Below are 25,632 nucleotides of genomic sequence, written 5' to 3' on the forward strand. Positions count from 1 at the left end.
TTCAGGTTGGAGGGGTGTGTATGTGTGTGTGTGTTTGTATGTATGTGTGTGTGTGTGAATGTAGTAGTGGTGGAGGTGGGTGTGTGGGTAGGGGGGCTGAGTTCCAAAGAGAAGGAGAGGCTTCTGGAAAAAGAAGGGGATGCAATCCGGTCTGACCCTGAGAGAAGAGCGCTCCAGAGTGCGCAGAGGGAGCTCTGGGAGGGATCACCATTTACCCTCTCTCTCTCTCTTTCCCCAGAGCTGTCATTCTTAATAGGCCAGCCGTCATGATGGTCCCCCTCCCTGATGACGACGCGCATTGATTGGATATGGGTAAACAGACGGAGCAATGGCAGCGTTGAGATGGGGGTGGGAGTCAGGGGGCACAACAGAAGCTATGAAATAGCTCTATCTATCTATCTATCTATCTATCTATCTATCTATCTATCTATCTATCTATCTATCTATCTATCTATCTATCTATCTATCTATCTATCTATCTATCTATCTATCTATCTATCTATCTATCTATCTATCTATCTATCTATCTATCTATCTATCTATCTATCTATCTATCTATCTATCTATCTATCTATCTATCTATCTATCTATCTATCGTTATTTTTTATTTGTTTCAAAATAATATTATTTTGTATTACTATTCTGTTTATTATTTTTAGTTTTTTAATTAAGTTGGTCAAAATGTTTAAAAGGCCAATATAACTTGTAAACATTTTCAGGTGTCACATTAATGAATTGACATCAACAGTAATTGGTTTAAACTACTGCAGTGCAGAGTTGTAGTGTATTTTAAAATTGAGAAAATAATAAGAAATAACATTAATAAAAAAAGCATTTATCAACCCCCCCTCCCTACCACAGCACTCACTTCATTCTCCCCATCTCTCTGTCTGTAGTGCCTCTCTCATCTAAAGTGGAGTCAAGTAAAGTCACCAAAGGTCAAGTCCTGCAGGTCAGAGTTAAGATAAGAAGCCATTTGACATCAAGTCTTTAAAGTCAGCAGTGTGGAAGAGAACGGCGCCCTGGCAGAAAGCTCCATGCAGTAGTAGCCTGTCATGCTTATAGCTAGTGATAAAGACAAGTGTTACCATGCATGTAAGCCTGTTTGAATATTCAATTGGTAAGAAATCAGAAAACTGCATGTTTTTCATTCAAAAATATTTTGGTGTTAATACAGAGCCGCTCTGTGAACTGGTATGCAAGCAAAGGGAATATAAACAAAGTGGGACCTCTTTGTTAGTATTCCCTTTGTTTACATATCAGTTTACAGAGCCTAGGCTGTGTTTTTGCACAGATTTTATTTCATCTCACACACAGTACAGACAGGTAGCAGATTGTGAGGAGATATTCACTGATTATGACAAAGTGATTTTTCAAAAAACATTCTCCAGAATGACCTAGTATGCCTTTTAAATATTAAAAAATATCCCCCCTATGCTAAAACAAAGAGGCAGTGATATGACGCCTCTTTAATGTACATAGTAGTCAGCAAAAACTCATGTCACCAAATGATGCACTTATCACACATCTTCCTGCTCAGTTCTGTTTACCCTGGTGTTGAACTGTAAAATATATGTGGTGCACAGAATGTATCATATGACATCTTCTCATCAGGATGTGATCAAGTTCACTTTGCTCAAACTCGTTTTCTCCCCCAGTGTTTGGGGAGTTGTTCCTCAGTCGAACCTTTAGGGTCTGAGGGCAGAGGGTGCAACAATTGCATATGGGAGCTACCATGGAAAAAAAGCAAGGGCAGCATCTTTGCAATGAAGACCTGCACCTGATCATTTGCCTTGACATATGACTTATAATGATATTGTCAGCCATGTTGCTCAGCTCTGTCCTCACATATGTAATCATTTTAAACCGTGGTACATCACAGCGACATTGATCGTACGGTGCCCCTATATAAAACAGCCTTTCCCCCTTCAATTTCTGATCTGTTTGGAGTTGTGCAGCTGCAGTGCATGGTGCTTATTCTTAGACGGCCATGATGTTGTGTAGAGAGGTGGAGTCATGTGAGAGAGGGAGGCGGGCTGCGGTGCTCCAGCAGCCTCCGCTGTCCTTGTGCGCCCTCGCCTGTCCGAAAGAAGGAAAAGACCCCGGCGGCTACGGCGGCGAACCCCCTCCCCCCACCCGGCAGCTTAGCTAAGGAGTGAGGGAAATTCCTTTGGCTTTCTCCCTCGACTCTTTCATGTGTCCAGCAAAGGAAAGAAGTAAAGTAACCCCCCCCCCGCCCTCTTTCTTTCTGTCTGTCTCCCTCTTCCCCTCACTCTCTGAGGGTTTGATGTTGCTGCTTTTAAGAGTTTAGGCAACATCCTTCTCTCTCTCTCTCTCTCTCTCTCTCTCTCTCTCTCTCTCTCTCTCTCTCTCTCTCTCTTCTCTCTCTCTCTCTCTCTCTCTCTCTCTCTCTCTCTCTCTCTCTCTCTCTCTCTTCAAAATAATGTACATTTGAATATGTGTTGTATGAGGAATATGTTTCAGTGACGTTAACTCCGTTGGTGTTCGAATAATTATCAGATGGATATTAGTTTTGGAGGCAGAACCAAAGAGCACCAACATACCAGACTAAAATAAGAGTAATTAAAGAAAATATGCACGAATGTTTTATGAATTTGGGCGAATTGAACCAGTAATGGAAATGTACTGACATAACTTCTCAGTCGACACATGCACATCTTATTGAGTCTGAAAGGGAAAGGGTATATTGCATTTGTTTCATTCCGGTCTTTGTGGCACGGAGACAAAAGTTACTCATCTCTTGTAACTTATTGACCTGGCGGTTTCATATTGCCTGGGTTAGTTAAAATGACGTATTAAATGAACTGATCACTTCTTATTAATGTTGAGCACTTTCTTTCAAATCGATGTGTTTTGCCAATATGTTGCATAGTGTGTATTTTAAAAATTAACTTAACAGGTTTGATTTGGGCAGACCATCACACAGGAAACCTCGCAGATTATTTAGACTCAAAACTTCCTTCTAGTCATTAGAACCGACTTGGTTTACTTTTAATTTAATAGAAATCATATAAATGGGTTACCAGGGAGTATTTTAGTAAAGTGCCCAAATATGACAAAGGTCCCGTGGTTTTGCTACTTACCATGAGTTATGCAATGGTTCTTGGCCGAGGCAGATGGGATCTTGTGATCACCCGTAGATAACACTTGGAAGGGTTTTGCGCAACAGATAATTGACCTTGCAGGTTTACAGTAGTACCACTTATATTATGTGTGTTTTAGATAGTGAAGGACAGCGGATGGGTTTGGGCAGTTTCCTGATTGTTGAACCTTTTTTTTATTCACTATTTACATAAAGGAATTGCCATGCTGTGCATCCCCTCAGTAAACTTTCAGACAAACGATTGTTCCAAATCCTGCACATTCTTTGTGGCAGAAGTGCAGAGAGCGGGACTGCGTCGATGGCTCTGCTTCAGTGTCTAGTTTTGCAGGAGGAGATCAAAGAGGGGGAGCGCCCCCCACGGCAGACACTGCAGAATGCGCCCCCTCAGTTTTACTAGCCAGCCAAACTTGAACTTGACCATGGAGCCTGCGCAGTACGCATGTAATTCATTCCATGGGCCCTGGTCTTGCAGACCTTCCAGAATATTTGCTTTTGGCACCAAAAAGTGTTTCAGTGCGTGGTAGAAGAGCGCATGAATGGGTTTGGTGGGTGTGGAGTTTGCAGCTGGCTGAGGTGCACCGTTTCACACAAAGAGTCAGAACCTGGAAGAAAATAACATGTAGCCTCTCCTTCATTACCGTGGCCCCTCCCGTCTCTGTTGCTTCAACTTGGCCTTGAAACGGGATGACGCAGCTACCAGAGAGTTAACTCGCTGACCTTGGAGCGAAACATTGTCCTGATGACTATACAGCTGGATATATCTGCGCTGTAAGATCCGCTTTTTTGTATCAGCTCTCTTACATTCTCCATCCTGCCATCCCCACAGGCTATCACACGAAGGGCTTAGCAAGCCACCGAGAATCAGGCCTGTATTACCCCATTAAAGTGGGGAAACATCGTGGGGTATGGCTTACCACCAATTCAGCAGTAGCACAGACAACACACCAGGTGCAAAGCCCTGACGTTTCACAAGAGTGCATGTCATTCTATAGACTGGCCGGTGAGTCCCTGGCATCTTTGAGGAAGGTGATATTTACAAGTCTGTCTAGCCCCAAATGGCTTTTTATTTTTAGGAAGCGTTTCTGTCATCATATCCATTTCACTTATATGCAGCAATGCTTTCTTTAAGTCTTGTTTAAGAATGTGTAAAGCTGCCAATAATGGGCCAGAGGTAGCCTACATTTGGACATTTTCCATTCGTATTTCTGAAGCTAGGTTTCAACTTTTTTTCGGGTTCGGATGTTGTATGGGTGCAATGTAACATGCAAACTGGCACTGAAGGGATCTAGCACGCGATTGATAGTGTGTTGTAGCCTACATATTCCCGACGGAAGACTGAACTCAGTATCAAACCGGCCTTTTGCCACAAATTAGTTGACAAATGTAGTCTAATTGTAACACGTGAAATTGAGAATTTAGTTTACCCGTTGCCTGTATTCAGTTACATTATATGAGCACATGAATCGGAGCACAATTGTAATTGAATTAATATTTTTGTTAAAAGTATCAATCACAAAGCATAACCTACATCACAAATGATTTACGAACTCACGAAAACAATAAACTACATTTCCAAGAAGTGGATTGTGCTTTTCGAACTAATTAAAATACACAAATCACAGTCAAAAAAATATTTTAAACGGAAATTTCTTCTTCTGCTTTTAAAATATTTCGCAGTCGATTTCAAAATATCTCAATATCTCCAATTGTGTACGCAGTTCGGATATGTTTTGCCGATTGTTTATATTGACACTTGTTAGGTCCTCAAAGATTATTTGCGTTTTTTGTTGACTGATTCTCTGAGCCAAAATAAGCGGAATTAAACCGATTTACACACATGCAAGCGGCACCACGTGTTCAGTGTGCGTATATATTTTTTTATTCCCCCCTCCCCCGAAATTGAATCAATCTGACATGCATAAACAGGTATATGCATTTGCTTTGCGCTATTTGACGCATAGTAATGTTTCTACATATAGGCAGCACTAAGTCTATATTGAAATTAATCTTATTCGTATATTTGTGGTGTACATGGCCACTAAAGCTGAAATCAGAATCACGTAATCTCATTTCGGCCTTTGTGCTGGCTGCAAACAAACAAACAAACAAAAAAGAAGCAGATGGATCACATCGCATCCTGATCAAATAGAATATAATCATTTATTGTCATTATACAATGTACAACGAGATTAAAATGATCTTTTCCTTTAAGGTGCATAGAAAGACAGTAAAAGTTACCAACAACAAAGAAAACTACATTATAATATATAACATGAGAATAAGACACAAAGTGCACTGTCTCCAGAGAATAAATAAATAAATCAGCGCATTTCAATTGTTCAATTATTTATATTTTGTGTTTTTCATTGAAAAGGGGGTTAGAAACTGACTTAAGCCACATTGATGAAATTCAAACTGTACTCTATCTGAATTCCACCATCGCAGTCTTCATCGAGATGGGCGGCCTCTGCAATCAAAAATACAACTGATGTGAAATTGAGCACCGGCTGAAGTGTGAATGAAACAAAATGCAGACCTTTATTTTTGGTTGGATTCCTGTATTCTGCCGATAAATGATTTCACATGCAGCTTCAGTAGCTTTAGCAGGCTGTTAACGCAACACTGAAGACTTGTACTGGAGAAATTGGAAACGACTGAAATGTACAACTAGCTCGTCCGTCAAACGCGCCCATCAAGAACACCTTCTGAGTGGAAATTTCCAGTTAACCGTAGAGCTTTTAAAGTGGCTTCCAGTGTGCATGTCCGAAAATGAAGTGGGTCAGGTTTTTTTCTTATTTTTATGCAATCCTTCATAATCACACCACAGGCACCCTTCCAGAAAATATGGAAAAGTCAACTGTGTGACCGCCCTGCGGTGCACTGCTTTGACCACAAAAACATATTGGTTGTTATGTTTTGACAACTTTTTGACAGCCTTCTACTTCCAACACGTGCCATCAACAAGACTGATATTTGACTGCATGTAGTTCGCTTTAGCAGCCCGTTTTATAACACATTTTAAGCTATTAACGATAGAAATTTATAGCTGAGCATAACTTTATATAGACCTTTCCCTACTTTGGCCATGCAGGCTTCAGGCGCTGAGGCCGTGAAATAAATGTGCTCTTTCTCTCTCTCTCTGCGTAATGTGGATGCCAGTACAAACAGGGGGTTGAACCTTGATAATGACCTCAGAGAAAAGCCTCCAGGCTGTGCCGCCAAACCTCCGGGGATCCATCATCTGAAGGGGGAATTCCATATCAATATTAGGAATAGTTTAAATTCACCATTATTTATGTCACATTGCATTTTCATAAAATGCGACTTTAATAATCATCCAGTCTGATCCTTGGCATCCTAATACTTTCTTCTGAAAAAGTGATTATGGATTCACAGACAAATAAATTATTGGTTTTCCAGCAACGGTCCCTGGGACACACTCCCTGCGTTCCAATACTTTCATACTATTTAGTACTCCAGAAAAAGATTAAGGATGTCTCAATGCATGTCAAATGCAGTATTCCAAAAGTAGTCGGATTCCCTAGCTAATACATCCTGTTGCAGTATGCAAACTATTGGGTTTGGTTAGAGAGTAAGGAGTATTTGATTCGGAATGTGAATGTTCTGCGTCTGTTAGGCAGGACAATGCGCGCGCCGCTGCTAGAGCGAGTGTGTGCATTGTACTCTGGGATGTCTGGACTGACCACATGTGCGCACCGGCGGCCACCTTGGTGAGGGCGCAGGGTTGATGTGACTGCATGGCTGTAGCAAGACGAATAAAAGGATGCAACACCTCAATTATCCATGTTAACGCCTCACAGTAGTATAGTGGGGGAAAAAGGCCTGACACGGTGGCTCTAACACTGATAGAGGACGTAAAATCTAACAGGACTGCATAAGGCAACAGCAGCGTGTTGTACAGTCAATGATTAACGCACTTGTCTTTATTTAGATGTTGGATTTGCCTACATTGTGATGAATATCCCACAGGGCAGAGCGCAACAGGCTGTAACAGTTCCTTATTGACTCATAGTCGCATGTTGAATGAATGAATGATTTCATTACATAGCCTCTCGTTCGACACGACACATCCGGTCTACCCCTAGTTTAAATCACATATTTTAGGGATGTGTCCCCGTCAAATTGTGACGACAATGGAAACACTCGAATGTAGTTCATTGAGAATATCGCTGATAACGTCACTTGATTATAATAGCTGTAAACAAAATGAATAGTCCCTGTTCAAACTATTTCATAGGCAAGAAATACACTCATAAGCTAGTACAGTTTTTGAAATAAAGACATTTCGCAATTTGAACAGTGTTTTCTTATTTTACATTTTTGCAACCTAAACACTAACCTGTAATGACAAATAGCTAGAATACACGGAATATGAGACATATTTCAAAAGCCCTTGTTTTAGGTTCATCCTTGTATTTTTTTAATCAAACATACCCAGGATTGAAATGCTCTTATTTATATTAAAGTCGGTACATCCATCAATTGATACTGAAATGAATAAATATAAATAGGGAATTGTGACAGTTTTGTAGAAACACCACACCCCACTTTTCAATCTGGGTTATTGTACTGTTAAACAATATACGTCCATTATTGTTTGCTCTATTCGGCACTATTCTTTCTGCCTAATCTTCCCCCCTAATCTTCCCCAGTTGTATCTATTTGAATGCCAATAGCACTAGAACAAAAAAACAACTTGGTTCAGAATAAAACTGTGAATGTGCTAATATTCACAGTTGATATTCGTGTCATTTGAAATCGTATAGTTTCTGATATTGTGTGATTTGTCAGTTGATATGTTATTTAAGTGTTTTCTGGTTGAGAGTTACTCAGATTAGTATACATCAAAATGTATATCTTAAAGGAGGAGGATAAAAAAATTCTAGAAAGTAGTCAGTAATTGCGTCAGTGTTTTACGCAGCTTCTATTTTGGTCGATTGCTATCCTCTAGTAGGAGATAACATACAAGTACAACTACACACATTTAGAGTCATGCTGGATTTTGAAACTAGGGTAACAAATCCAGTGAAATCTCCACCAGGTCCATTTCCCTCAACACAATAGAGGCAGAGCCACTGCTCGTAAACACAAAGCAGCAGACCAGACACACACACACACACACACACACACACACACACACACACACACACACACACACACACACACACACACACACACACACACACACACACACGCGCGCACACGCACGCACACACACACACACGCGCGCGCGCACAACACGTCTATCCAGACCCCTCTTTTCAGAGATCAAGATCATTTTCACACGTATCTGCCAAAAACCATGTCGAAGAGATCTGCAAATAAAAACAACACCATTCCTGTTATATTTCCAACGCTGGGATACAAAAAGTACGCATCACCCACGTGAAGCGCGCACAGACTAGCTTGTGAGAGTTAAACGGTGGAGAAAACAAAATGATAGTAAAAGTTAATGTCCTCCAATAGCTTTCATTGGGACAGGAATTCTCACCCTTCTTCCGCTCTTTTCAAGAGCTCAGACGGTTCCTTCAAAGCCTGAATGGCCCGACAGGCTGGATGGCTAGACAGCAACTTTCAACTTGACCTTGGCCTCCAGCCGCGTCTACCTCCTATGTAAAAACATGCACGGCACTGCAAGTCCAGATCTGTTTTCTGCTTGCATATTGTAAACATGTTCGAAGTCTAGTGTCAGTCAGTGATATTCACACAGCTACAACCAAGACGTTGCATCAGATTCTCTGAAGGCCTATATCCACCTACATTTGTATGTTGATATTCAAAGTGGATCTGTCGGGGCTGTGATTCCAGGAATATTTGCACACGTAAATTCAAATACTTGAAATATGTCGACTCTCATACTTTTCTATATCATGTCTCAATCCCACATTGAATGCGCGGTGCTTTGTACAGAGTTCGAACGGTGAAGTGTGTCAAACTACACATTGTTACTGCATCAACGGGAGACAGACAGTGTGTTAAATTATGTTGATAATGCCTAGTGATATACTTAAATACAATGTTTATCTAAATGGGAGTCTCGTTTAGTTAAATGGCTTTGAAATGATATCCACTTCTTACAGAGACGCAGACAAAGGCTGGTCATTGTGCGTGGTAAAGGCCACACGGCTATGCATATAAGTCAAATGTAAATTAATATGTAATAGCTGTTTTATTTGAAATCTTTGAGCACGTTTCAATAATCTATCCTTACTGGAATTTCAAACACAAAGACCTATTTTCAAGCCAATATTACCTAATTCAAACATTTTGGATTCTGAAATACAACCAAATATAAATAAAAAGTAGACCAATATTATGTGTGTCTTACTTTTTAAAAATAAAGGCACAACTTCCATCTCATTCGAAGCAGACACGAAAAAATGCGAAATCCCTTGATAGGTATACGGTCACCTTACTAAGCCGCATTTTTCTCCATTTAATTATCTGTGCTGGGTGATGTTTACCGTCCTCTTTGCATAGCACGGTCACGTGACAACACGTGGGCCAATGACGGCGCAACCTCGGCGCTCTTGTGCGCGTCAGAGTGGCATTACTCTCTGGGAACCAGTATCTCCTTTTTTCAGTCTCTGTGCTTTTTAAAAAAGAGCCAGAAGCTTCAATGTTGGATGCCGTGCTATGACAACGTCACTGCTCCTCCGTCCGCGCTGGGTCGACCCGTCGGTGATGTTCCTCTACGACAACGGCGGCGGTTCCGATGAAGTGAGCAAGAACATGGAGGGTTTTGCTGGGGGCAACTTTGCTGCGAACCAGTGTAGGAATCTGATGGCGCACCCCGCGTCCCTGGCACCCAGCACGGCGTACTCGTCCAGCGACGTGCCCATCTCGGGTATGGGCGAGCCAATGAAGCAGTGCAGTCCCTGCTCTGCGGCTCAGAATTCATCCAGCGCGTCCCTGCCGTATGGCTACTTTGGTAGCGGCTATTACCCGTGCAGAATGTCGCATCACAGCAGCATTAAGTCGTGTGGAGCGCAGCCCCCCTCCGCGTATGGAGAGAAATACATGGACACGTCTGCCTCGGGCGACGACTTCACCTCTCGGGCAAAGGAATTCGCTTTTTATCCGACCTACCCTTCAGGTCCATACCAACCTGTCCCCAGTTACCTGGACGTTCCCGTGGTGCCAACGATCAGTGCGCCGTCAGAGGCCAGACACGAGTCCCTGCTGCCTATGGAGAGCTACCAACCGTGGACTCTCTCCGCCAACGGCTGGAACGGCCAGGTTTACTGCACCAAGGAGCAGCCTCAGCCTGGACACATGTGGAAGTCCTCCATACCAGGTGAGCCGTTTACCTCATAGTCTCAGGCTTTTTACACGACAGAGCTGTTGTATATCTTAGTGTATTGCCACACATAGCACACAGAATACACATTGTAGCCTACATACTGAGGGTGTACGAAGTGTCAGTTGCTGGGTCAACGAACGGCACAAGAGTATGTTAGCTTGTTTACAACAATATGACGGAATACATTTAAGGTATGGAACATTTTAGTGTATTAAGAGGAAGTGTAAAACACGATTATTTCGTATTTTCGATTATTTTGTTTACTTTCCAAGAAAAAAGTTACATTATTTTATATTATTCAGCTGTCATTATCATGGAGTTGTCAATATTCATTTTATTCTTTTTTTTGGGATAGCACATTAATCTACAAAAATATTTTTGAAACACTGGATTTATATTGAAAGCAAGTGGAATATTTGTGGCTCAATTATGAACAGTTTTTCAATTAATTAATGAAAAATTCCATTTTGAGGCTGAATATGACGGTGAGACACTCGTTGAGAAGCATATTCTTGACAGCTTCCTTTTTCTCTCCTTTGCAGACGCGGTGTCCCACGGCGGAGGAGACTCCAGCTCTTATCGACGTGGAAGAAAGAAGCGCGTGCCATACACCAAGGTGCAATTGAAGGAACTCGAGCGCGAGTACGGCGCCAATAAATTTATCACGAAAGACAAACGGAGGAGGATATCTGCCGGGACCAACTTGTCCGAGAGGCAGGTCACGATATGGTTTCAAAACAGACGCGTAAAGGAGAAGAAAGTTGTCATCAAATCGAAACCTATCAGCTAGTTTTTTTTATTTTTTATCGCAGACAATATCTGACGGAAATAAACTATACACACACAACACACACACACACACACACACACACACACACACACACACACACACACACACACACACACACACACACACACACACACACACACACACACACACACACACACACACACACACACACACACACACACACACACACACTCTTACTCGGACTCATGGATTGGAAAAACTGAATATGACTGAATATGATTTTATTTGTATGTGGCCAAATGATTTCCCGGAGATTCTGGGACAACATTTCAGAGGCCTAGTGCTGGACCCTCCATTTCCTGCCACTTGTTGTTAAATATTGCTGAAGCACTCAAGTGGGGGAAACAAGAGAAAATATATAGCTGCAGTATGTGTGACCTTTTTTTTTTTCCTTCAGCATGCATTCACGGGAAAACTGACCCCCCACCTCAGAAAGGTGTGCGCCACCGAGCTACGCCTTTATCTGAGAAGTTTAACGATAGCGATAAATGCGAAGATTCGCAGGACGGTGTCATGATTTGGACCTTGGGAATGTTAAATATTAATCTCCCTTTGCTTCCCCATACTCACGTGCTTAGTTAGTCTTATGATGCATCCGTGCTCTCATTCGTATCCAGTCCATTGTGCAATTATTCTTATTATAATGCTTAGATAATCGTCCAGGATATGTGTTCATATCAATCATAGCTTTTATAATGTGTGCGTATTCTTGTGGCTGTATATAAAGTAAATTCCGGCATGATATCTAGGATAATTGTGTTTGAGTCCAGTATGTCGGTGTTAAAGTCCGTCCCAATAAAAAAACATTACTTGGTTGAATTTTATCCAAGTTCTGCTGAAAATCCACGTGACCATGTTAATAACCCGTTTTATATTTTTCATATCCAAACATTTCATATTCAAAAACAAAAACAAAACAAAAAACCTGCTCTTTTATTGTTGCTCCCCTTAACAAAATACTCTTTTAAGACAATACTCCCGCAGTTTATGTGACAAAAAAGGTTTCAACTGCGACTTGTGTCTTATGGTGGCGTTGCTCTTTGTGACAGCCTTCTCAATCCTCAAATAGCAATGTAGTCCAGTGTACATTCTTATTTTAAATTCCAATATTTACAGTGCGTAGTTAGAGCTCTTTTTTGACTCATGGAAAAGAGGAAATAAGTCATTTGAGGCGTTTCTGTGCTGAAATGTAGGCTGACATCGCCATCTAGCGACGACTTTGTGACAGACTCAAACGGTTTATAAATCGACACAGCCCATACAGAGCTGAAGGTCTACTGAATATAATTGATATCATTGTTAGGCAAATAATAGTTAATGATAATAATAATACAATTTTCATTTCATCATAAAATAACCACTTCATTAGTTTTTCTCTCAGTTATTTACCAAACAGTAGTGATTAAACAGACGCAGTTGGACATTTTAGAGAAAACCTTTATTTAAATCATCAAAATATATAAAACATTTAATACATCCCCTACTCGTGTGTGTGACAGTGTACATATAAATATACAATGAAAGCAGACGCTTAAATATCAAAATGATTTCAAGGACATTTGATCTTAAAGTGCATTAAGGTTAAACGTGCGTCTAGTTTTATCAAAATGTAGCCTATACCTTAATGTTTTTTTCCCTTATCAATTCGTGCTTTACTGTAAAATGATAGGCTACAGTTCCAAGTCACTTTTCATGTTCGGCCTTTTGATACAGTGATGTAATATTTAGCCTACATTGCGTTAATAAGGTACTATAGTGAAATGCAGCTATTTGACCCGTTGCGCATTGTTATATGAATATATATTTTCATAAACAAAAATAAATTGTTTCGGACAGCTTAACTCACTTAAATCATTTCTGTTTAATTAATTTAACTACATTTAGGCAACTGGTTTCAAACCGACCAGGCGGCCGGATATCAGTCTGCTTTGTAGGCTGTACGGTACATGATTATTTATTTAAACGCGTTAATTTTGTCTTTGGCAAATTTGAGTAAAATCATAGGCCTAGGCCCATGTGAAATCCCAACCCTGGTAGGAATCCTTTAATCATCTTGCTCATATGTTTTCCCTTTCCGTGACGCCTCCATAATTCATCATCATTTTTCGAAAATTACTCGCGGTTAAATAATTTTGAATGTTTTTAATATATTAATTTAAATTTGATGCATTATGGTAATGTTTCGCTTGATAATGCGTCACATGTAAAACACAATATATTAAATATTGGTGCTATATGAATATGAGTTGAATTGCAGTTTGAATTTAAAACAAGGCCATCTGAATTGATTCTATCTTTTGCTGGCAGTGTTGTGGTGTTGTACTAGAAACCTAAATTAGTCTCGTATTGTTCACTGTATAATCACGTGGTGGTCCATAGAGTGTGAATATGTATTTGTTTTTCTTAAAAAAAAGGAAAATTCCTCTTCAGTGACAAAGTGCACTTGTACTGCAGCTGAAGCCAAGAAAAAGAAAGGATAAAAAAAAACATCCCAGCATGTTTGGTTTGGCTGCATTAATAAATACGATTCAGTCTCACTGGCAGTCAAATGTCAGGCATGAAACCAAAACCCCATCCAAAGCTGGCTGGCCCACCTGTTATGCTGATTTACTTTGGAATATAATTGTTTGAGTCCATTCTGGTATATGTAGCCAACTCAAGTCAGTTTAATTTGTGTAGCCCTATATCACAAATGATAATTTGCCTTCAGCAGCTTCACATGTATTTGTTCAGTCATTTCAAGTCCACCGGCGGTAGCTGTCGCAAATAAGGCTTTTGCTTCTCCTTATGATTGAAAATGCAGGTTGTTGGACGCGCTGAGAAGCTTGAACGTTGCTTTACTAACTAAAAAATAAGCCTACGGACGAATGATTGTCAGCATTTTGTTAAATTAAATACTTTTACTTAATTTTAAAATATCTATAAACCCTAAACTGCAAACTGTGTGCTAAATTACATGGCTCTTTAATTGATTATTTTTGGTATTAGGCTTGTATATGTAGTGATAATTATTAATGGGCCTACACTTGATGTGGTGGTCGGTTGAAACTAGATTTAGTTAATTATTAGTATAGGCTATAACACAACTAATCTAAAATGCTTTTGTTAATTGGACTTAAATTGTAACGCCTATCGCATGTCCTCCTTTTTTCCCAAAATGTCAAAATCATTATATAAACGTATAAGGCTAATATTACAGTTAAAATGAGGCTACTATATGCCTATGTATGTGAGGACAACTTATTAAATTTTTTTGTAAAAAATAAATAAATAAAATGTTTTAGCCCAAATAGTCTTACAAACTTTCATTCAGGATTATCTTAACATGTATTTGCTAACTAAAAGTGGTTGTGGAGTATTTTTCGATAGTAGGCCAAGCCCAAGTAGCCAGCTATCTTGTGTTTATTATATTCCCATAACCAGCTGCCTGATAAAAATAAAAAAAACGCTACAGAAATGTGACACAGTAGCCTACGTCCTCGAGCCCGGAATGTAGCGTTGCCATGCCCCCACGTCCTCTGACGTAGGCACGGTGGAGCGCGCACGTGTTATACAATAAACAATCAGAGATAGGGAAAAAAGTGAGATGTCTGACTGCTCAGTGCATCCTGTCGTCCAGAAACGTAAATGAGCAGAAGAGCGGACGTTTACTATAGGCGTGTGACCGGCGCGGCACCTCATTGGCTGCGGGGTTGCACGGCCTCGTCCTATTGGTTCGCTGTGAACCAAAACAAGCCCACTAGTCCATCCTCTCTAAAATGAGCCATCTTTGATGTGGGACAGCCCATCGGCTGTGGCAGGAAACGCAGGACGCTGGACTGGTGCACTGTGCAAGGATTGAGTTATGCTGCCACACTACGGCAAAAGAGTGAATTACAAGAAATATCAGTGCTAAAAAAAAATTCAATTACGAAGGCTCTTGTTATAATAATATTAATAATTATCGGCTTTAAAATGCTTTACAGAGAGTTCCATGCATCATTCACATTGTATTTAATCACACATGGGCCATGGCCTAAGTGGGGAAAGTGAGGGAATTATGGTCTGTTAGGGTTTGCTTTAATACAACATATTTTAAAGCATACTGTGCCATTTTACTTTTCAACTCCAGGTTAAACCAACAGTTCAATTACTTATTTGCAAGACAAAAAACCTGGCATGTTTGATTTCGTCCAAATGACTGAAAGGAGTAGGCATATTTTAAATCCGCAGAGGTGTCTTTCATATAATCCAGGCAGGAACTCTATTAATATCTGTAATAAAATTGTACCTTGGGAGCTTTTCGGATCAATGGACAGGTCTCATGGACCACATGTCCAAAGAGCAGCCCGGTATGTCTCTCGCCCGCCTGTCAGACGTGATTGAACACGGACACGGCCAACACCAGGCATTGCTCTTTACATTGACCTTCGCTGTCTCTGTGCGTAATGGAGGCGAGGCCTGCAACCTTCAGTCTCCCAGCCATATTGTCGTGGTCAAGCCTGAGAGCGTGGGTTTGGAGAGTAATCTCGTAATACACCTCAAAGACTGCAGCAAACATAAGTTTATCCAAGGCCGTGACAGCGGTCAAATAGAAGCACTTGACCGAGATTATGTGGAAGCCTCCTCCGTGTCCAAGCCGCCGCCTTATTCACCCACAGAAGGGATTTTCCCGTCCTGATACCGTTTGGTTTGCTATACAAATGCCAAATAATTTACTGTGTGCATTTAAGAAAGGCAGTGTATGTAGGCCTACTGCATGTTTTTAAAAGAAAGATATACGCAGTGAGTATGAATGCGTATTTGAATACACTGAAAGCAAAGAGGGTCTTTTTTCTTCGTTGCTATTGTTTCCCTAAATGCATTTGAATTGAATTCCCTCAAAATCAATTCGAATTTAATTTTAGTCAAATTATAAACATACAACTAGAACGATAGCCTACATATAAAGTCCTATTTAGCAGCAAACCTTAGTTAAAATACTTTTAACAAAGAAAGTTTTCCTGAGAATGTGATTCCGTGTCGAAAAGTGTTTATAAAAAGCAACACGAGGAAATTATGACATTGTGTGCGTCTTTTGAAAATGTTTTAAAAGCCCCGCTACACATAGGCCTACTTCATATTTGTATCTTGTCATTCTAATAGTCTGATATTGTGCTAACTGCCTTGATGCAGAAAAAATATTCAATGGCAGATGGCAATGATTTTACGTATTAGTTCCTCTTAGTTCGTAAATTATACTTTTCAATGAGATACAATAAACAGGAATTTCTAAAGAATGAGATGTTCTACTAAAAAAAGTTATTTTGTGAACATTTGGTGGCTTTCCTCTAAAGGAACCTGGATGAATTGAAGAAACTTAAAACAATCCCGTTGCGAGATTCTTTCCTTATCATTTGAGCTTGAATGTAAAAATGCGGGACAAAGACGATGATGTGGAAAGGGCAAGAGCGAGAAATGAATTTCAGCGGCGGTATTTTCGTTCGTCGTCCAGTCAAACATAGGCTACATGTTTATCCGTGATATAGACTATATTTAAATTAGACGTCCCAGTTGAAGCGGACTATGTGTCTGTGCTTTTTTTTTTAAAACGGGGATTCTCACGTGTGGAAAAAACACAAACAAGGAGATTAAAAACGCAGTGTCTGGAAACATTTTACAGATATACGCACATGTGCATATACCACTGTTAAATATGATATTTGATTTCATTGTTGGAGATGATGTGTAAGGCAAAAGGCAGTAGAGATGCAGAAAACCAACATAACTTATAATGTGAAAAGGCTGTTTTTATGTCAAATAATCAACGGGAAGGCAAACGTTCTTTAATTAAAGGTTGTACTATTCAACGGGCTCATTCCGACTTATTTATTTACTGCAGGAAAAGGAAAAATAGCTACAATTCCTTATTCTATTTTGTTGTTAGCATACACACACTTAAAGGACTGGAATGTAAGGGGAAATATAATTTCTCATGTTCTGAATGTGTTCTCTTTTCTACAATCGCTTAAACCATAGTGCGCAATTACGACACTAGGGTTTTCTGACGCAACTGTTCTTTTTTCAAAGGCTAGAAACCCTATCTTTACACCTAAACTGTGACCTCTGTCTCTGTCTGTCTAATTTTTTTCCCCTTTTGTACAGTCTCATTTATTCCCCCCACTGAAGTCCACTTTATGTCCTTTTGTCCATGCAGGCCTGCTCCAGCTGACGCCTTGTTTCCAAGGATACCCTCTGGGTGCTAATCCAGAGCTGCGAGTCTCCACATGTTTAGTCAGAAGGTGCTCCCGTTGACCGTGGAGTTGGCCAGTTCCCCTGCAATGGCCCCTGTGTGGTCCGCCTCGCCCCTCTGTCGTCGCCATCCCCATCGGACCACGTCTCTCTGTCACCTGTGGACCAATCAACAGTTGTGACGCCGGGATATCAGGTTCACATTTACTGATATTTTTCCTGCTCGTTCATTTGTGCGCAACCTTTAGTGCAAGCTGCGATTGTTTCACGTTTCAGTCTGATGGTTTATATACCCCCCCACCCCACTGCAACTCGGCTTGTATTACTGTAGCCTGCATCATGATAACGTCTGAGCCAAGACAATTCAAGTTCAAAAACACTTAAAACAATCTCATTGTATAATTGAATTCTTAATTATTATTTAGGTAAACGCGTAGGTCTACATTTATATTTGAGTGGCTGCTTAGGCGGAACATTATACATGCATCAATGGAAAGCTTAGTCTATTCTGTTTTGTTTTGGTTGTGAGCCAATGGTCCCAGTAGCCTTTGCCTTACAAACCTCCACATAGTTAAATTGTATTTTGTGGTCTTTTTAATGCACGTGTAGAGTGTGTGCATAAAGACCAACAGTTGGTACCCGTCTTCCTCTTGTATATCGAGGCATTTTATTTTCGGCCTCCTGCTCTGTAGGACTAAAGGCGGTGTTTTTATTTTGAGATGAAAAAATAAAGTCAATAGACGCTTTGAGGCGCAGGTGTGGTGGCCCATTTTTCGACCATAAAATGAAAACAAAAACAGCCTATACTAAAGCTCTGGGCTTTTTCTTTCACGCGAAGACTTAAACTACAGGAGGTTTCCTTGCAAGACATTGAATGCGCCCATTTAGCCTCCTTTACTGCCCAAAGCCTAGCCTACCTGACGTGGCGTTTAACTGTACGTTCAGATCCTCCCCACACTTGATTGTTGACTTGTTGTCTAACAAGGCTTTATGACTCACGGATTGGGCTATCTGGACGTTACGAGCGTTCTCCTAGTCTCAAACCCTCTGCGCTACAATCCCTCCACGAGTTACACTCCATTTAAATGTTAAAAGTTAAATGTTTTGTTAATATCTGTGATTTCATTACATTGTCATTTTAGATTTAAATTGAATCCAATATGTGTGTGTTTGTGTTTGTACAAGGTAGGAAAACATAACAAAGGAATTAAATTGACTCAAAGGCCAAATAGACAGTGTCCCTGGGTAAATACACTGTCTATTTGTCTCCGTATCAGATCTCCTACATAGTCACTCATGGCTGTTTATTACCAAAAGCCAGTGCGTTAATGTTTATCTTTTAGTCCTAGATCTGCCATAAACTGATTTGTTTTTGTGTGTAAAGTGCACAAGATGAATTGTATTGTCAACGTTGGTGGTTCATAGAATAATTCCATAGTAACATCATGTATTGGTAAAGAGTGTTTACTCTTAGAGCATTATTTAGAGTTCAATTCAAACATAGGCCTACTCGAGACGGTATATTACGACCTCCATCTCTCATGAGACATTGTTAAAGCGAAGGTGAAGTTCAGTTGACTTTCCCTCAACTCAGAGTTACATGCTAACGTTATGAACCGATCTGGTAACCTAAAGACTACGTTAATGCAAAGGCAATTAAAGCAACTCCATCCGGGGCACAGAGGGCCCTTTGCTCTCTGTGAAGGATCCTCTCCCTCCCCCGAACTTGAAGTCGACCGTACAGACAAAGCTTTGGCTTTGAGAGCTTTTACGCAACGCCAGACTGACCAGAAAACCGCACAAAGGATGGCCAGATGAACACTCGAGAAACTTTCTTTAATACAAAACACATTTGACATAGTTGTGACATTTTTTAAATTTTTTATTATTGCTTGTTTCCATTAAAGAGATATTTGTTGTTATGTTTTCAGTCAACCTTATTTAATGCAAGTGGAAATCTTACCTTAGCTGTGGACCCAGAAGATATATTTCTAAGTTGTCGAAAATCCTCAGCTGACTTTGTGTAGGTGGCGACTTCCCATCACGCTTGACCAGTTTTGTGGTGTCTGTCTGGCCGTGGGGAGAAAAAAAAGCGCAGCGGAATACTATAGCAGCTATAAAAACGCAGGTCTGTGCAGAGCTGCCTTTGGTTTTCCTGGGCATCCTGTGCTCAATTACAACTTAAAAGCTTCAGCACAACTCGTAGAATTTGTCTGGATTGACTGAGAGGCGGAGCGTGCGGTTGCAAAGACACTCGAGTTGTTTGTGCCCCTGCAATCTATCCAAATAAAAATGGCCTGTATACGCAGGACGGCGGAATACTGCAGTAGGCCTATATTCACGTTTCCCCCCCCCCCTGTTTTTGATACCCTCACAGGGCGCTAGTGGATGCTTGCAAAGGCTTAGTGTGTGTGATATTTTAAGGTTGTGTTTCACATAGTGCCATTAGGAGCTCGTTGGATCAAAATGTAAACAACGGACTGTGGGGCCGGGTCAGCTGTCTTAATCCGAGCTCAGGTCCCTGACTCACAGCACATTAGAGTCAGGTTGCAGCCCCTGCAAAACAAGCTCTACGGGGGCTTCAAAGCAGAGAGCCAGGGTTGGCGCTTTGCTGTGTTTACCGAAACAAACAGAATAAATTCCTGTATTCCAAAAATATACTGTCGATGTGTTGTCCTAATTCACTTTAGATTCAGTCTAAAGGAAACCTTTAATCCAAAATTATTTGCGTATTCCCGCACGACTACATATAGCGTCAAGATATTGGGGTTATTCACAATCATGGTTTTAAAAATAGATTCACAAAGAAAATTAAAATTGTATTCTTTGAACTACAACTGTGCAATGCAGCTGTAGCTATTTTAAAATCCCATGCAACCTGATCCGTATAGAATCAGTTTTATTTGGTGTTGTGTGCATGTTGATGGGATTTACGGGAATGTATGTATATATGCGCTATGGGAATAAATAGAAAAAGAAATAGGGATCTGAAGGAATTTATTGTTCATCAAAACATAAAAGTGTCTTGTAAATTTCTGGAAGCTGTCCTCTTACTAAGTGACGCGCATTTGAATAAATATTTGCACCAAAACGTAAAGAAATAGCCGTGCGTAAAAGTGGAGCGGGGCTTGAATGTTGCGAGTTTTTGGAGCTGTTGGTGCCACCATTTAATGCAAAACCGATATTAGAGAAGTATTATTCAACAATTTACTTGTAAAAAAACATTTAAATGAGGCTGTAACATTTGACTATAGCATCAGACCGTTTTAATGTTGTAGGCGACACACTTTCAATTGTCACACATTTCCACTGTGGTCTTTTCTGAAAGGTGTCTGTTTTTTCTCTGCTTTCTCGCAAATGCAAAACATATCAACAATAAACGTATTGGTCTAAACATTTAAATTTAAACTACTACTTGTTTTTATTGGTGTAAGGTTTCACATGAAATCAAATGTTCCTTGTCTGGGGTTTCCTCAAATGTTGTATTCTGTTCACAATTACTTTTAAGATAGTATCCTTTATTTACTTTAGTCAAAAATTCAACTTGATCTGTGCTATCGTGCCACTAACACCGGGCAAGTTGAAACATTAGTCGCTACTTTGAACATGACCCTGATAACCAAATGCCCACTGGGCCAAACGGTATGTTGTAAAACCACCAAATGATGATGACTAAGACATTTCTAAAAGCAGATTTCGGAGATAAGCTGTGTGTCTCCTTCCTCCAATATAAGGTCCATGTTATTATTGCCGGTAATGCTGGTTTAGTTAATGTTATTGTCAGTTAGGGTTCGGGAAAGAGAGCTTCCAGACTCCTTTTTATTTTATCGGACTTTTTATACACAATTTAAAAACAAGGAACACCCCATAAGCCTAAAATACGCACACATATTCCTCCGTGGCAGATTGAGAGTGGAAAAGCGCGGAACTTGTGGGAAATTGATATTGATATTTTGGTGAAAGCTTCGATTGAAAATCCCTCTTATAACAGCCGTGCATCCAATTATAGTTTGGTCTTCCTGTGACTCCGCTGCACGCGGAGGAATTCATTTTTTAAGCCTTCAATGGTTATAAACCACCAATGTCAAGCTTTAGGACACATAGCAGTCTTGTCTTACACTCACACACACACACACACACACACACACACACACACACACACACACACACACACACACACACACACACACACACACACACACACACACACACACACACACACACACACACACACACACACACACACACACACACACACACACACACACACACACACACACACACACGCTCTTTCTCTTTCCTGTGCACACACCCAAACACACACAAGCAGGCACACGCACACACACACACACACACACACACACACACACACACACACACACACACACATAAGCACAGCCTGAAAAGCTGTCAATTTCTGCCGCGTGGTCACGTGACCTCCTCCTCTGTGGAGTGGATGGAGATGGCTCTCCACGTCAGCTTACGTCTCCAAATTTCTGCTTAGCGAACCTGCTTCAAAGAGGCAAGAGGCACGGCGCTTCAGAGCCATGTTCAGGGTGGTTATAGAGGAATCCAACCCCAACATAGAGTTATAGTACAGGGTGAACTACGATGATGGATTTTGACGAAAGGGTCCCCGTCGGATCGAACATGTATTTGCCCAGTTGCACTTATTACGTCTCGGCGGGGGCTGATTTCTCCGGTCTTCCCTCGTTTTTGTCCCAGACCCCGTCTACCCGCCCCATGACATATTCCTATTCTTCTAACCTGCCGCAGGTCCAGCCCGTCAGAGAGGTGACGTTCAGGGACTATGCTGCCATTGACGCGTCCAGTAAATGGCCGCACAGGGGGAACTTGCCCCAGTGCTACCCCAGCGCCGAGGACATGGTGCACCGGGACTGTCTGTCGGCGCAAACCGCCGTGGTAGGGGACATGTTCGGTAAAAACAGCCCCGCAGCTGCTGCTGCCGCATACCACCACCACCATCACCACCACCACCACGCCAGCGCCGGATCCGCTGCCACCAATTTCTACGGGAACGTAGGCAGAAATGGCGTTCTGCCACAAGCCTTCGATCAGTTTTACGATACGGCATACGGGAACGCGTCGGAGAGCTCCTCCACGAACGGCTACTCGGGGGACAAGACACCGACCAAGCAGCCCAGCTCTGCCCCGGAGGACGCGCCGTCATGCAGGGACACCGAGGCGAAGGAGCCCCGTGATGAGACGAGCAGCCCCGAGTTATCTTCCGGCAACAATGAGGAGAAATCCAGCAGCAGCAGTACGTATTAAAGTCAGCGCCTTGGTTATGAGAGAAAGTTTGCAATCTTGCGCGGTGCTGTTAACATTTTTATATGCTGTTTTATAAGCATATAAGGTTTATAGAGGGCCTGTAGACCCCCCACTCCCCAACAAAACTTTGTTATAAACTGCAGGATCACGTGTTTGGAATTGAAATTGGCCGTGAAAGACACCAGGCTGCTGATTTTTGTGTACCACTCCCTGACGTTTTACAAAAAAAAAATAGTTATGGATGTGAATTCCTTTACATACCTTGGTTAATTTTACGTGTATTATAAACGTACTTGTTTTACGGTTTCTTAGTGTTAAAGGCGCACATGCATGTAATGAGGGTGTTGCCTCTGGTTAAGGTTTAGCACACACAAGCTCTCGTGTTAAAACTATCATGGACTATGTTCACTTTGTAAATTTCCCCACTTTATGTGTTTTTTAAAACGAATATTTTCATATAAACTGCCTAATGCAACACGGTGTCCCTTTCCTGAAGCTATTAGCTGCGTATATTTGAAGAGTCAGCCTGTTGTTTTCATTTGCTAGAAAAGGTCAAAGCCCAAGTGTGTCGTCTGGCGAACCAGCAGCAAACGGTTTGGTAATCTTTGTGTAATATAATATCACCATATGGCACTTTACTGGGAAATGTGTTATTAATGCTGTATGTAAAGGAAATCCACTCGTGCGTAATTTTGTGTATAAATCTTTTCATGTTACATAGTCATGGCTGGTTTGAAATGTTTACATTTGTCTTTTTTTGGCATTCCAGGTGGACAGAGGACCCGCAAGAAGAGGTGCCCTTACTCCAAATACCAGATCAGAGAACTTGAGAGAGAATTCTTTTTCAGTGTGTACATAAACAAGGAGAAACGCATGCAACTGTCCCGGATGCTCAACCTCACCGATCGACAAGTCAAGATTTGGTTTCAGAATCGCCGCATGAAGGAGAAAAAACTGAACAGAGATAGATTACAATATTATACATCCAACCCCCTGCTGTAGGGGGTCAGAGCAGAACCATCACAGCGTTCAATGTCCTCTGCCGTGGGACTGACAGCGTTTACAGACAGACAGGCAGGCTCTCCGGCTGTGACTCTCTCTCCAGTGAACATTGCGTACCACAATGGCCGCGACAGGAGCAACAACACTGCACAGTGGTTGATTTCAAGTTCGAGGACAACCGTATCCTGTGATCTGAATTACACAAAGAGTGAGCATGAATTGAGGCAGTCATTGGACTTTGATTTCGCACTTCAGACCGTTTTGGGAAAATGTAGAAACGAAATCTGTGTCCTCACAAAGACTAAGTGTTCCTGCGAAGGCCCGTGTTTAATATTATTGTGACTCACAGACGCCTTGTCCATTTTCCTTTTCACGCGGGCAGAATTTAGCAGTCTGTAATTGACTGAACCAGTGTATTTTGTAATCAAAAGATTTATTTCATTTATTTTCTGCTTTTAAAATCAGAAATGTGGTGGATTCTGGATGACGGCGAATATGTGACTTTTAATAACTGATTCTGTATTGGTGTGACCAAATAATGAGTCCGAACGGATGAGAATGTATCGTGTTTCTGTTTTGTGTGCTTATTTATTTTGTAGCCACTCGTTTACTATCTCCTTTAATGCCATGGCTAGCCAAGATTGAGTCCATTATTACAGGTTATTGGGATTCCGTGTTCAGTCTGGGCTGACCTCAAGGCGAGCTTTTTTTCGACTTCCTGTAGCCTGCATAATGAGGGCTATACACGTATTTATATTTTGCGTATCTTTCAATACCCAAATCTATGTTGTGGTGTCGTTGACATTTTTTTTGGAGACGATTAGTTGAGCATTGACCATGCTGGCCAAACCAGAGAGATAAGCTTGCCTACTGGATCCGTGTGGAGTTGCACTGAGGTACACGCCCAACATATTCACACAGGTATATGCAGCGGACCTCTTCGGTCTCATATTGATACGCAGAATATTTTTCTCATGACTCGTGATCATTTGGTACTTGCAGTCTAAAGAAGATTGAAAAAAGCTACAATTTCAAGTGTGCAGTCAGGGCAAGGCTGGTCAGGGTCATCGCATTGAATCAACTGCTTGGTATGCCCAAACTATTGTGTATTATACTATATTTCCAAATAAAAAACAAATGAAAAGATTATTGAACAAAAACTGCGTGGTTGTGTTGTGTTTTCCCACAGGCTTTTATAGGATTTTTTTTTTTAGATCTGTAACACTTTTGGCGAGTAAAACTAAAACGCATTTCAAACATTTTACGCACGAAGAATTAAACCGTCAAACTTACGCTTTCAGCAGAAATGTCACAATGATCACAATCAGGTGCATGAATTAAACAGTACACAATAAAAAAAATAAAAAATAAAATCATTATAGCAGATTTGAGGGATCACATGCAAAGTGTCCAACAAACCCCACTGCCTGATGCAGATTTAACATGTTTATATTCATATTTAAAACAATACAATACATACAATAATACATATAAAATACAATATACAATTACAATAATAAAGCAGTATATTTTTCATATGTTAAATATTACAAGCAAATCTGAATTAATGTATTAAGGGCCCCCTAACATATACACGGAGATCTAAACTAGAAACTATAAACTATTTGCTTTTATGTACCGAAAACCAATACCATATACCCTTGTTTTGTGGCAAATAAAGTTGTATTCTATTCTATTGCTCTTTGTGCTCTCAAGTTGTTTGTGTAGTTGTGTTTTGCTATGATTTTGAACCATGCCTCATAATATATCGAGCCATATAAGATATTTTACAGCTCTTAAATCCATCTTGAAGGAAATCTATGTTATTGAACCACTGTGATTGCTTATAGATCCACCTTATTCCATCTT

General features: G+C 40.8%; 2 protein-coding genes across 2 annotated transcripts; both read left to right on the top strand.

Annotated features, from left to right (window-relative positions):
• The first annotated feature begins 9,715 nt into the window (after nucleotides 1–9,715).
• On the top strand, nucleotides 9,716–11,427 carry hoxa13a (homeobox A13a). Its single transcript, XM_080045642.1, has 2 exons — nucleotides 9,716–10,442; nucleotides 10,991–11,427. The coding sequence occupies exons 1-2, from the start codon at nucleotides 9,782–9,784 to the stop codon at nucleotides 11,236–11,238; spliced, it is 909 nt and encodes a 302-aa protein (XP_079901768.1). The 5' UTR covers nucleotides 9,716–9,781; the 3' UTR covers nucleotides 11,239–11,427.
• Nucleotides 11,428–21,943: 10,516 nt separating this feature from the next.
• Nucleotides 21,944–24,865, top strand: hoxa11a (homeobox A11a). The gene is made up of 2 exons (XM_080045041.1): nucleotides 21,944–22,750; nucleotides 23,531–24,865. The coding sequence occupies exons 1-2, from the start codon at nucleotides 22,081–22,083 to the stop codon at nucleotides 23,761–23,763; spliced, it is 903 nt and encodes a 300-aa protein (XP_079901167.1). The 5' UTR covers nucleotides 21,944–22,080; the 3' UTR covers nucleotides 23,764–24,865.
• Nucleotides 24,866–25,632: the final 767 nt, after the last annotated feature.

The sequence above is a fragment of the Ammodytes marinus genome, assembly GCF_949987685.1.
Source record: "Ammodytes marinus genome assembly, chromosome: 17".
In the NCBI taxonomy this organism is placed as follows: Eukaryota; Metazoa; Chordata; class Actinopteri; order Uranoscopiformes; family Ammodytidae; genus Ammodytes; species Ammodytes marinus.